The 12254-nt window shown below is 50.5% G+C and overlaps 1 protein-coding gene across 1 annotated transcript; it reads right to left on the bottom strand.

Moving 5' to 3' along the window:
* Positions 1-4291: 4291 nt before the first annotated feature.
* On the bottom strand, positions 4292-11378 carry LOC107315033 (uncharacterized). Its single transcript, XM_085549822.1, has 4 exons — positions 11331-11378; positions 8864-9248; positions 8563-8710; positions 4292-4776 (listed from the first exon to the last, which is right to left on the bottom strand). The coding sequence occupies exons 1-4, from the start codon at positions 11376-11378 to the stop codon at positions 4452-4454; spliced, it is 906 nt and encodes a 301-aa protein (XP_085405948.1). The 3' UTR covers positions 4292-4451.
* Between the last annotated feature and the right edge of the window lie 876 nt (positions 11379-12254).

Here is a 12254-nt window from a genome sequence, read left to right as displayed (position 1 = left end):
TGGATTTCTTGTTGTTTGTTTGAGTGGGTTTTTGTTTTGTTTTGGAATTTATTGGTTGGTTTGTTGTTTGGGAAGTGTTTTGTTTGTGCTTGTTTAAGTTTGGGTTGGGTTGGTTTTTTGTTTTTTGTTTTGTTTTGTTTTGTTTTGTTGTTTGTTTTTTGTGTTTTGTTTTTGTTTTTTTTTTTTAATATATATAATCAATTAGAGCAGACATCATCCCAAATTCCTGCGCTGATAACTGGCTGCACTGGGGAAGGAGCTCCTCGGACTAAATCAGAGCAAAATACATATACATGGACATATATATGCAAATTTAAATCTTCCATCCCTTCGAAAGAGTAGAAATGTATTTGACACTGAATAGAGAAGCCAGCTCGATATTAATTTAAGGAGGGTAACTCCATCACTGCTGGTGATGTTCATTTGCAATTCCGACACACCGGCTATTGTGTGCAGGGAACTAATCCTGCCTCGCCTTGGAAACAGAGCTTCCACTTAGCTCGCTGTACTCCTCAGATTTCCTTTATAAGGGAGCCGTTGTTTTGCTGGGATTTTATGTTTAATAATAATATCGCAAAGAGACCCGAACGCTCCCGACACGCTTGTGGAGCTTCACTCATATCCCTCTCCTCCTGGCCTTTTCTCTGCTGAACTTTTGGTCTCCTACCCCGCTCCTACCACCCATGTTCCCTTTCTCCTCCTTGTTCTCGGTCGTGGGCATGGGTGTCGGTCTCCGAGTGAGCAGGGCGACTTGATTCACTCTCAGTCATGCGCTGAAGGGGAGCGTCGGAGCAGTGGCTCCGCTGTCCCCCTCATTTCCCGAAGGGGGCAGCGAGGGCTCCCTGCACTGAGTCCAACGCCCCAAAGACGTGCTCTCATGAAACCGACCCGACCTTGTTCCTACAGCTCCGTCGAGCCAAGGCACGGTAGCATCCCGCGTTTTCCCCGACAAGGACCCGAAGCCCCGGGCAGGGACAGAATCCGTTTGGCCGCGAGCTGAGCCGCATTTCAGGCTTTTATTGCCACCGTGGCGATGCAGTGAGGGGGGGAAGGTCGCGGCGTGAAGCACCGAAGCTCGGTGGCCCGGGGTTCCGGTTCTGCGGCGACGCATGGGGTCCCCGCTCCCGGGGAGGTGAACGACCCTTGTTACTCTCCAGACAGACACTTAACTACTCCCGTCTCTCCTTCTCAGTCCCCCACCGCCTTCCCTCCTCCCCCTCCAATTTTCCTTTTGGTTCTAACGAACAGGGAAAAAAAAAAAAAAAAAAAAAAAAAAGCCCTCGGTGCCAGCGCGCTGTCCTGTTCCGCCCTTCGTATCACGAGCACGCAGCCATCCTCCTTCAAGGAGCCCACTCCCGGCCAGGTCCCACTCTGGCTGTCAGGGTTCCCTCTACTCCCACAAATCTCCGATCATAGGCAGAGCATAGCCCAGGCACGGTCCCGGCCCAGGCCCCATGTCTCGATCGTCCCAGTGCTCGGGAAAGCCTCTCAGAGGCTCGGGAAACACAGGAACAGGGAAAAGGGGTCTCCTCGTCGGGACCTACTCCCCCGGGTTCCACATATAGGGAATCTACCGATTTATGGACGCGCTTCCCCAGCCGTGAGAAGAGCCCTGGCCGCTTCTCTGCTCTGACTTGTGGCATCAGCCGCCGCCAGCAGTTTCAATGCCAAAGACCAATTCTGTTGAGATGCTTAAGGGCGCCTGGCGGTAGACGTACGCTATAGGGAATGCCACATGGTGGAGGAGAGGGGAAGAACCAGATCCCAAGGGCAGGATTTCAGCACTCCTGAGAAAGTTACAGTGCATCGCCACATTTTCTTTCTTTCGTTCGTTTTTCTTTAAAAGAAAGATAAGGGCATCAGTTTAACTCTTTTATTAGGCTTTGGAAGGGCGGCTGAAGGCTTTTGCTGATGGCTCATGACTCACACGGTCGGTAGCTTTCCGGCTATCGACTGCAGCAGTACGTGAGTGAGGCATTTTACAAACCAGCACCGAGGCCCAAAGCCGTGAGTCGCAGTGCTCAGCAAGTACCAGGCTCAGTCCCGCGTGTCTGTGTATTTGCGTTCCCACTGTCAGAGAGCAGGGCTTTATGTTCCTCACATGTTAGATCTGCAATTTCCTGTGGATTCCGGCACTCCCTAACGACCCATCCCACGGAGGTGTCTGAAAGCTCCTCGGATAAGCTCCCATCTCTCTCCGGCTCCGAAATGACGCACCTACCCACGGTGTAGGGTGCATCACTCGAGACAGATTTACAGTTCAGCCCTCCCGGCAGACAGGAGGAGAGATCTGCGTGGAATATAAATTCAAGAATGTAATTCTTTCTCAAACAAATAATCTGCTCCCTTTCAAATATAATTAATGTTTTGATAGTGCATTTCTTGTGAGAGAGAGATACAAAAACAGAGGCAACCTCTTGGATCTCTGTTTGTATATTTGCAACGGGAATTTACAGTACCTATCTTGTGAATGTGACAGATAGAGTGTTTTAAACATCGAAAAGGTTTATTTATTAGCACAACTACAGTAGGAAACTGATATGTCTCTGCTATCCCCCGTGCCCATTCTGTGCGTGTTTTAGTTGCAGAAGAAATGGCATTGCGGTAGGTTGCGGTAGGACGGCACTATTCCTGCTGCGGGACAGGGCTGTTTCCCAGCCGTCTGACGAGCCCTGCCCCACGGGCTGGCAGCGCAACCCTCACCTTTTCGTCCGTTCCCCTCTCCCCTCCCCGCTGCTTCCGCGGCCCCTTTAGCCCCAGGAGAAGCGCATCTCCTCCAGACTGCCGGCCCGTCCGTACCGGTCCGTGCTTCGAGTCATACCGCCTAAATAAAGCCGCGCTGGGAATGCGCAGGACGTCAGATGCGTGTTAAATAATGATATATGACCTCATGGCTCATTAGTTATAGATCCGATATCCAATTCTGCGAGAGAGGGATCTTTTTTTCCCTCTATTTCTGCCTTTTCTTCTCCCCGTTTTCTTTCTAACACCACTGCTAGTGGAGTGGGCCAGACGTGATTTTGATCTACTTAGGAAAACGCAGTGAACGACGATTGTTCCTAGTGCCCACTAGACTGCTGCTAAACCCCGGCACAAAACTGCGTTGGTAAACTAATTCAGTTTAACTCCACACTTTAATTCAAAATGTTACAAACACTGGAGACTGGCGTGAAATTAAAGCCACCAGCTTAGTCCCATCCTATGGGTCATGAAGGGCCAGATACCACTTCCACTGGTAGCAGAGGTAGATTTCCCATCCGTATCACTGGACATTGCATTGGGTCCCGATTACACCTGTAGCCCAAGAATTAATGTGTTTTGGCTTGCCATCTGATGTCATATTATGTTTGAAAATTCGAATATTTAATGGAAAAACATCATGGAGAAATTTTTGAAAAACTTCTGAAACGTTCCAGTTTTCAGCTGGGGTGGTCTTGCCCCATTTCACTTAACATGGTGTTGTCAGAGGACACATCCAAAAATGAGTTTTCCAAGAGAGAAACAAACACGGAGCTGGTTTGGAGGTCTTCAGCAACAATGAATGTAGGTAATACAAGTCACTAAACAACCACCTAATTCCATAGAATTAGTCACTTAAAGGAGTAAAGTTTGCAGTTGCAAAATAGTGCCAGGCCCCGTTGCGAAGGCAAAGATCTGGCCCTTCCATGGCACTTCTTCTGAAGGCAAACTCCAGTTTCTCTCTGGAATGTATAGATTCTACATAGGTTAGCACCGGTCAGTGCTAACACCTCCCCACATAACAGCAAGATAACTTGGAACTGGTACATCTAACATTGCACTCGTTTTAATTTTCTGGTAGGTGTTCTCCGGATTTACCTGGTCTAGAATGTCCTGACATTCTGGCAGACACCTGGGCATTGTGGCAGATAACTCCGTTCAATACACTGTTACCAGCCTCAGCCACCAAGATCCAATTAATTCGATGTTTGCCTCCAGTGATCTGTGAAAAAACATACGGGCAAGGGAACAAAGAGAGGAAATATTTACCACAGTGATCTGATAATATCTAGGAAAATGTCAAATACCCGCATTTAAATTCATTTCTTGAAAATAATACGAAGAGAACAGAAGGAACTTCAGTATCTTTGGGATGTGCAACTGGTCCCTTTTTTTTTTTCTTTTTTTTTTTTTTTTTCTTTTTTTTCCCCTCCAAAGGCTGACATAAGGGACGGTCGCACTTACGTTCAGAAAATATTGTTATTTTTCTTAATGGGGAAAATTGGACTCCCGCGACTTAGATCTGTGGTATTTAGAAGTGGAATGGAAATTGGACTGACACCACTTTGCACTTTAACAATCGGATTTCGTCAGGGTACAAGTTGTTTGTTTAACCCGACAGCTCCGTGCACCCCGTCGCACGCTTTTACACACTCATTAAAACGATTATTCACGACCTGTCGAGTGTTTTCTCGTTCATTCACAGGAAAGACTCAGCGCTCTGAGATTCGAGCTCGTACGGTCAGCTTTAGCACGGACCAAGGGGAGAGATTACTTATCTCTGCGATCATCTGATGCGAGGCCGCCTTATCTCTGCAGGTTGCAAAGCAGCAGTTGCTGGAGGGGGAAGGGGGGGAATCAGAAACAACTAAACTTGCCGAAAGTACGAGGGAGAAGCCAAGGGCTCTCCGCTGAGCGGCATCACGGGCCGATCCTGTTCTCACTGCCCAGCTTGCACTCCGGACGGCTAGGGGAGGCGGTCCCCCCCGGCACGCTCGCACGCCCGTACCTCCCGCCGGCGGGACGGTTGCGCCAACGCTGCAGAAGCGGAGGAGGGAAAGAGGTGAAGAAATGGAGCCCTCCTCGAAACAGTCGCCACAGAAAATGCCCAGTTCGAAGGGAAAAAGCTAAAATATGGGGCAAAGTGTCATCCTTCTGCGAACCGGATAGTCCGCAGAGACCGGGGAGATTGCTTTTGAACAGATTTAATCACTAAGCAACCTAAAATATCTCCCTCTTTGGAGAGTTCTTTGGAATGCCAAGCTTTCCTTTTTCTTCTCTTTTCCTTTTTTTTTTTTTTTTAACTTTGTTTCTTTTTCTTTTTTTTTTTCCTTTTTTTTTTCTTTTTTTCTTTTTTTCCTCTGATTCCTATACTCAGATCATCTCTGAATCTCAAATTCCATCTCTAAGGAAAGCTCAGGGCACCACAGTACTGAGTTCCTCGCGGTTACAAAGGCAGACCAGGGCCCGGAGCACACTGGTTCCTTCCCAGTCTCTACGGATCCAGAAAAACATTTTTTATTTGGAAAATATCTCAACAGAATGCCCCTTTATTTAAATGAACCGACCCCGAATACAACAAGGGATTTTAATCTGAAACGGTTTCCTAATTGCTCGAAAGGCAAGCACGTATAAGTAATTTGTTAAACTTATTGGATTGCAATAATCCACTATCAGGTTAGCTAAGAATGGATCTGTCAAGTGTGTTTCCCAGCCTAAGCTCTTTCTTTCAAACCAATCTGCTATAATAATTAGCAGACAAAGAAGTCGAAATATATAAACAAATAGCTCAGGTTCCTCATAAATAAACAGAGTGATCAATTGCGCTGCTCGATTATTGATGAGAAGATCATCGATTTGACTGCTCCAACCTGCAATCAGAGAGATCTGTGTTTAATTATCAGTACTTCTACCTTCACTGATTTAATAACAAAAATAGAGCTCACACAGCCTACCCTTCCGCCTAAATGCAAATGATACCGATGACATAACTGAAGACAACTTACGCTTCCCAGAAAACAAACAACTTTGCTCACATAGAACAACCAGCGAGCGGGGGAAGCGGCGCTGCCTCCCCAACGAGTGCCAGGGGACGTTTCAGAAGCAGATCGGGCAAAGATACTCATGCATGTGTGTTCACACACATATGTGTAGCCGTATAGATTATACGGAAAGAGGTTCATTGATAAACAGCAGTGCGATTTATATTTGCGTAATTCACACTGTTTTCCAGCGGACCCCTGCGAGCGAACGCACTCATTTCGCTAACAAAAACGCACTGGTACCGTTCCGGACCATCGTGCTTCTCTCCACCACATGTGTGATTTAGACACCCAGAAGGAGATTTCTTTATCACTGGAATGTTTGGAAATCGCCACCTGTGAGCCGTGGCGTGATAAAATTTGCGGTTATGCGATGTGCTTTTAACAGCTTGAATAATGGTCCCAGCTTCCTTTCCTTGGAATCTGTGGACAGCCCGAGCCCACGGCCCCGCGGGGGCCACGCCCGTGCCTGGCTGACTGTGCTCTGTGTGCTGGGATCGCGAAACGAGAGAAAACCTGAAGTGCTCATAGAACAGCACCGGGATTTTTGCTTCAAAAGGGCAGTCCGGGAACCGGTGAATATTGCCTGTGTTTAAAACTCAGAGGTAACGCAGCCTTTGGGAAAACGCAGTTTGTTTTCATTCTAAAAACATAGTTTTGCTTATTTTCTTGAGAAAGCAACTACCTTGTTTTATTTCTCCTTTTTAGACTGTCTGCCACGGTTGCGAAAGAATGCCTCTGTTTTATTCCTAGATGGGCGGACTTCGGGAAGATCTGTTGGCAGCTCTCTGTCTGCACTCGGATGCGCTGAATTTATCAGAGTATCTCATCCTAAATGCTTGCAGCCAGTTTGGTTCTGGGTGGGAGCCGGGCGAGGAGGGGCGGAGAGAGGCTGCGAGCACTTTTCCTCAGCTAAGGAACAGAGCGGGGCGATGGCTTCAGCCGGAGGAACCCCGAGACCCGGTGGAGGCCCCGGCGAGGCCCGTCCCGGAGGCTGCGGCTCATTCCACGTGTCCCTGCCTCCCTGAGAGAGATTCCCTTGCGAAAGCGATCAAGGAGGGTTCTGCATTCCCCTCCGCGGAAACAGCCCGGGTTCCCCAGAGAACCCGGGCTGCTCCGGCTTGAGCGCAGGGAGTTGAGGGTTGTTGGGCTTATTCTGTTTGTTTGTTTAGGAGGGAGATGAGGTTGCTTGATTTAGCCCTGGGGCTCGGAATTTGGCGTCTCCGCGCAGGAAACTCTCATCCCGGTTGCAGCTCAGGCAGATCCCCGCGGGCGGCTGTATGGGAGCGATGCTCGCCCCGGCGCGGGGTAGCAATGGCTGCTCTCAGAGCTACCCGCGCTGAGGCTCTCCTCCCAGATCATACACACTCGTAAGGCTCCTTACAGACAGTGCTCTTGACACGGGCTGCCACGGGCGCTCCGTGTCCATTCCCTAGCTGAGAAGAGCAAATCCTCTCGTCCCGAGAGTAATTTGCAAGCCTGGGGCTATGGTCTACTACATGATGCTGAAGGATAAATTAGTGTATTTATTTGATCTATTCATTTATCTATCTATTTATTTATTTATGTTGGAGGTTTTGTTTCCTTTGTTTTGGGATGTTGGAATTTGGGGGCTTGAGTTCATTTAGTTTTTTTTTTAATCGGTTTCCCAAGTTTTATTTTGGCCCTGTGGGTTTCTCTACACTGTTTCTGGATGGAAACATCCTGGATCAGGTCACGGGAAAAGGATTTAACTACATTTTCCTCCAGCACCATCTCTCTCTCTGCAGCTCCCATTACGCCGAGATAAGGATACTTCCCACCATTCCTCTTTTCCGAAACGGAAGGAGCCCAGTTCCCTCACAGCCCAACGACTCCCTCACAGCGCGGTTCTCCCTGCGGGCAGCGGTTGCAGCGCAAAGCCCCGTGCACCGCTACGCGGCGGCCCGACTCCGCGGTTCCCCGGCGGCGACCGCAGCGGGGCCTGTCGCGGCGCTCTCCCGCTATGCAAGAGCGCCCCCAGCCGCGGGTCCGCAGCGCCGTACAGCGCCGCCCCCGACCCTCAGCGCCCGCAGCCGCGCTGGGTCTGCGGCCACGGGGCCCCGCTGTCCCTGGGTTGCGGCGCAAGCCGTGGGAGGCAAACGGAGCCCTGCGGGAACTGCGGAGCTGCGTGCACGCCCTGGGCTCTGTGAAGTTGCCGCCTGCGTACGCTGACTGCCCGAAGTTAATCGGGAAAAGAGCAGGGAAGGTAAAATCTTCCACCGAGGGGACCGAGGGGGTACACAAAGCTCTGTCGGGCCAAAGAAGCAGCGACAAGCGGGGACAGGTGCAGACAAGAGAGGACACGGAGGGCCTTGTCTCCGCGGAAATATCAGTGACTTAAACCCATGAGTTCAACTTTTTCTTCTGTCCCGAGATGTCGGTCAGCTCGCTAAATACCCGCAGAGCAGCAGAGGGAATTCAGGCAGAGGGCAAAGCCTCGGCCACTCGAAGGTTTCCGGGCCCTGCCCCTGCCCTGGGGCTGCCGCGGAGCTCCGCAAGCGAACCTGCACCCACCGGGAGCGGCTCTGTGCACGCTGTCCCACGGGGCCCTCCCCTCACTTCTGGCATTCCCGAAACTATTCGCACAACGCCCGCAAGGTGAAGGAAGCCCACGGCTATTTCTTTAGCGATGTGTTCCGACCCCAATCAAACCATTCCTTCCGGAGCCCGCCCGGCCCGCGTATCGCCCGCCCCCTCTCCACGCACAGCGCGCACCGAGCGCGACTCAGGCTCGGAGCCACGAGCGGAGATCCGAACTCACCGAAGCCGACGGAGCGCCCTTCCCCGCGTCTCTCGCATCTTCTCCGGAGGCTCCGAAAGCGGACACAGCCCCGCCCCGGGCTGGTGGTGGTTCCTCCAGCGTCGGTGCGAGCGGAGCAGCGACAAAGCGTTAATAAAGGAACTAAAACCTGGAGAGAGAGCGGGAGAACTGCTAAAGCGGCGAAGAAAGTTCCAACTTACCGATGGGAGCGAGGGGGAGGGGAGGCGGGGGGAGGAAACGGTTCGAAGAGAGACCAGAAATTTAAAAATAATAATAAAAAAAATCCTGGCGTTAGACACACGCTTTGCGGTGTGAGAGGTGCTGGGGAACCCCAGCCGAGGGCGAGGAAGGGGGGCAGCGCCACTCCGCCACCTCCCGGCTCCCCGAGCCCAGGGGGAAACGGGGCCACACAGAGCGGTGCGGGGCGGGCGGCGGCGGTGGGGTCCCGGCTGCGGAGCGCTGCGCCGAGGGCAGGTTCTCCGGTGAGGCAGCAGCGTGCGGGAACTCCGCCCTCTGGGCACAGCCGCACAGCCCAGAGAGCAGCCGCAGCCAGCCCCGAGCCCGCTGCTGCTCTTCACCTTCACCTCCCGCTCCCCCTCTCCCGCCACGCCTGACCCCGTCACCCAGGCGCTGCGCTGGGCGGGGGGCGGCACGGGGAAGTGTGGGGCAAAGCCCTCCGAGGGGTGCTACGGGGTGCGCGGGTGTGCGTGTGCGCATCCCCAGTTGTCGATCGCCCTTCTTGAGATCTGCACTGTGCAATAGGTACGTGTCTGCACCTTCCGTGGGACTGGTGTGCTATTGAGAGCTAGGCAATATATCCTAAATGGCGGTGCAGATCTGCAGTGAGTTTCAGAAGGGAAAATATCAACAACTAAATAAATACTTTTTTAAAAAAGTTATCACTTCTCAGTGCACTTTTCCAAGCAGAGCTCGGGTACGTTCAGGCCAAACGCAACTGGGTTCAGAGGGAGTTTTGCCTGAGTGCTGCTGCAGAGCCCACGTTAACACGAACTATGCGGGGGTGTACACCTGAGCCTCAGCTCCTGCCACAAACCCTGAGGAGTATCTGAAGGAGTTCTAAAGGGCGCGGTGACGTCCCCTCTACAACTCTTCTTCTATTTCTTTTTCCTTTCCTTTTTTTTTTTTTTTTTTTTCCCAAGCACAGAACTAAAAAACAAAACAAAACCCCTATCACTCCCTCAAACAGTGGCTTTGTGCCACTTCAGGCAGAATATTTTATATACTCCTTCATTTCTTGAGAACGCTTTCATAAGATAACGGATACTATTTTACTGATTTTTTCAAGTCTGTCAGAAAAATAGTGTCTCTATACCCTCCTTTGGATTCGAGGTATAATTTATTATCTCTCACACGCGTTTGCAAACAGTCTTAAAACTGTAATTGGAGGTTTCTTGATGAGCAGTTTTCTTATGGTACCGACTAAGCAAGCAAAGCTAACCGCCTCAACCACCAACTCGAGAAATCTCCTAGAGTCCATACAGACCGAACGGTACGAGTAGGGAAAGGCGGAGAAACGGCGATGAGACACGGCAACGCTCTGCAGTGTGCGTTACAAAAATCCTGAGAGCTCTGCCCGAGGCTTTGGCACGTAACGCCCCGTGGAAATGAGGATCAGATAACAGAATCACTGCTAGATATGATATGAAATGAAATAAAATGGAATTGGGTGGAATGAAATAATAGAATAGAGTAAAATAAAATAAAACAAAACAAAATAAAATAAACCTCACATTCTCTACCAAAAGATTCTGCATAAAGAAGAACCTCCCAGGCACATTCAGCTAACAAAAGAGTTTCTATGCCTGGAAGCAGGTAAAAGTGAAGGCGTATTTTGGGCCTTAGCAGAGCTGCTACACCCTGCGACAACCTCAGTATTTTTTCCTCTCGAAGACAGTCTCAGTGCTGACCATAAGTGCACAGAGATGTGCATACATTGCAGCCCCATCACCAGCCCTTCCCCCGTACATGGGAGAGAGGGAGAGGTGCACCTGAAGGTCTCGGGCAGCTTTCGGCTACTCTGACCCTAGTGCGGAGTGCTCAGAGCCCACTGAGATGAACTCTGCGAAGCCATCCATTGGAGTCTCCTTCCCGGGAGTTATAATGCATCACGCTTATCTAATTAATGCTATTAGCCAGCCCCAAACTGCCATGGCTGAGATTGCGCCTTCCTCCAACCACATTCCTCTTTTCCCCTTTTTAGCACACTCTCAGCAGATTTTTTTACGCTGCAGTCTAAATAATTCTTTAAGTATGTGCTATTGAGTTACCTGCAGTATACAACCGATTGGAAGTGGTAAATAATAAATCATTCCCTTTGTCAGCTGCGGCAGATGCGATCCTTTTAATTTGCTTAGGCACAAACGTACAGAGAGTGGTCCAGAGGCTCCAGGAGTTCCAGTCACACCTATTTCACTGTATTATTTCCAATGGCTTCGTTGCTAAGCAGGTTTCTTTCTTTCTTTTTTTCAGTTTTTGCGATCTCCTATTTTAATGACAATGGAGGGAAGGCCGGGGGGAAGGGCTCTTCCAAGTGGAGGTATTACCTTTTCCTCCCCAAACAAAGAGGCCCTTCTCTCGCGGCGGTGATTAATTTGGAATTGCAGAGGTGAGAGTGGAGCAGAGAATATCAAGAGTTTTCTCCGCGGTCCCCCACACAGCGCGGGGCCGGGCATCCCAGCTCCCAGCAGAGTCCTTCGCTCCTCTCGCTTCCGTGCACATTTGCCTGCATCTGTTTATTCATCACCTACTTGGGGAAGATTTCTCCTCCCTCCCCTCATACTTTCAAATACTCTCATTGCGAGAATTCAGATTTCCTATTGCTTCTTCAATCACTCTCAGATTATTTTTTTATCTCCTTTTTCTTCCTCATTCCTGCCTCCCTCAGCTCAGCTCTTTCAAGTCCCCGCGATACCATCTCCGAGCCCCGCATTATTTCCCGGGGCCCATTGTAGTGGCTGCAGCTCAGTGTTACGAGACCACAGCTGCCCCAACACCGCAAATGAACAGCTCCGTTCTCCGCTGCGGGAGCCAATTAGCTGCTAAACCTTCTGCACAACTTTTCTAATTATTTTCAACAGTTATGGCTTTCATAGGTCTCCCTAAACTGACCAAGAAAGGATTAAATACTCCTTAAAATCAGTCATCACATTGCCTCCTAAAATTAATGGATTGGTTTTCTGTACTCGGGTTAGTTTGCTCGGATTTGTGCCAGCACTGTCCTTTGCAGGCATAGTGCAAAAGCAGGCCAGTCCAGAACTTTGTATTTGAACAAATCCACACTCTCCCCTCCCCCCAGCCCCCCAGTACATTTAAGTCCATGCCCCAGCACTGCATCCTGCAGGCCCCCAGCCGTCTCAACACTGCTCAGCTCGGCCCGGCCCGGCCCGGAGCGATGGCTCAGCCCTGCCCAGCGCAGCTCGGCTCAGCCTGGCCCGGATGCCTCATCCCGGCCCGGCCACCGGTGGACACGGGTCAGGGGCGGAGGAGGAGGCTCGAGCTCCCCTTACAATCCTGTGCAAAACGTCCAGCCCAAGGTTAGCAGCATTGAAAGTCTGTAAGTACAGAGCACAGACACTTCCGGAACTGCGGAGCTTTCAGATAAGGATTGCATTTAATACACGTACGCAGCATAGCTTGCCAAATTTGATCAAGTCATTATAGGAAAGCTAATA

This window comes from Coturnix japonica, chromosome 5 (genome assembly GCF_054131305.1).
Source record: "Coturnix japonica strain WE chromosome 5, WE-NBRP24, whole genome shotgun sequence".
Lineage (NCBI taxonomy): Eukaryota > Metazoa > Chordata > Aves > Galliformes > Phasianidae > Coturnix > Coturnix japonica.
This window is presented reverse-complemented; position numbering and strand designations above follow the sequence as displayed.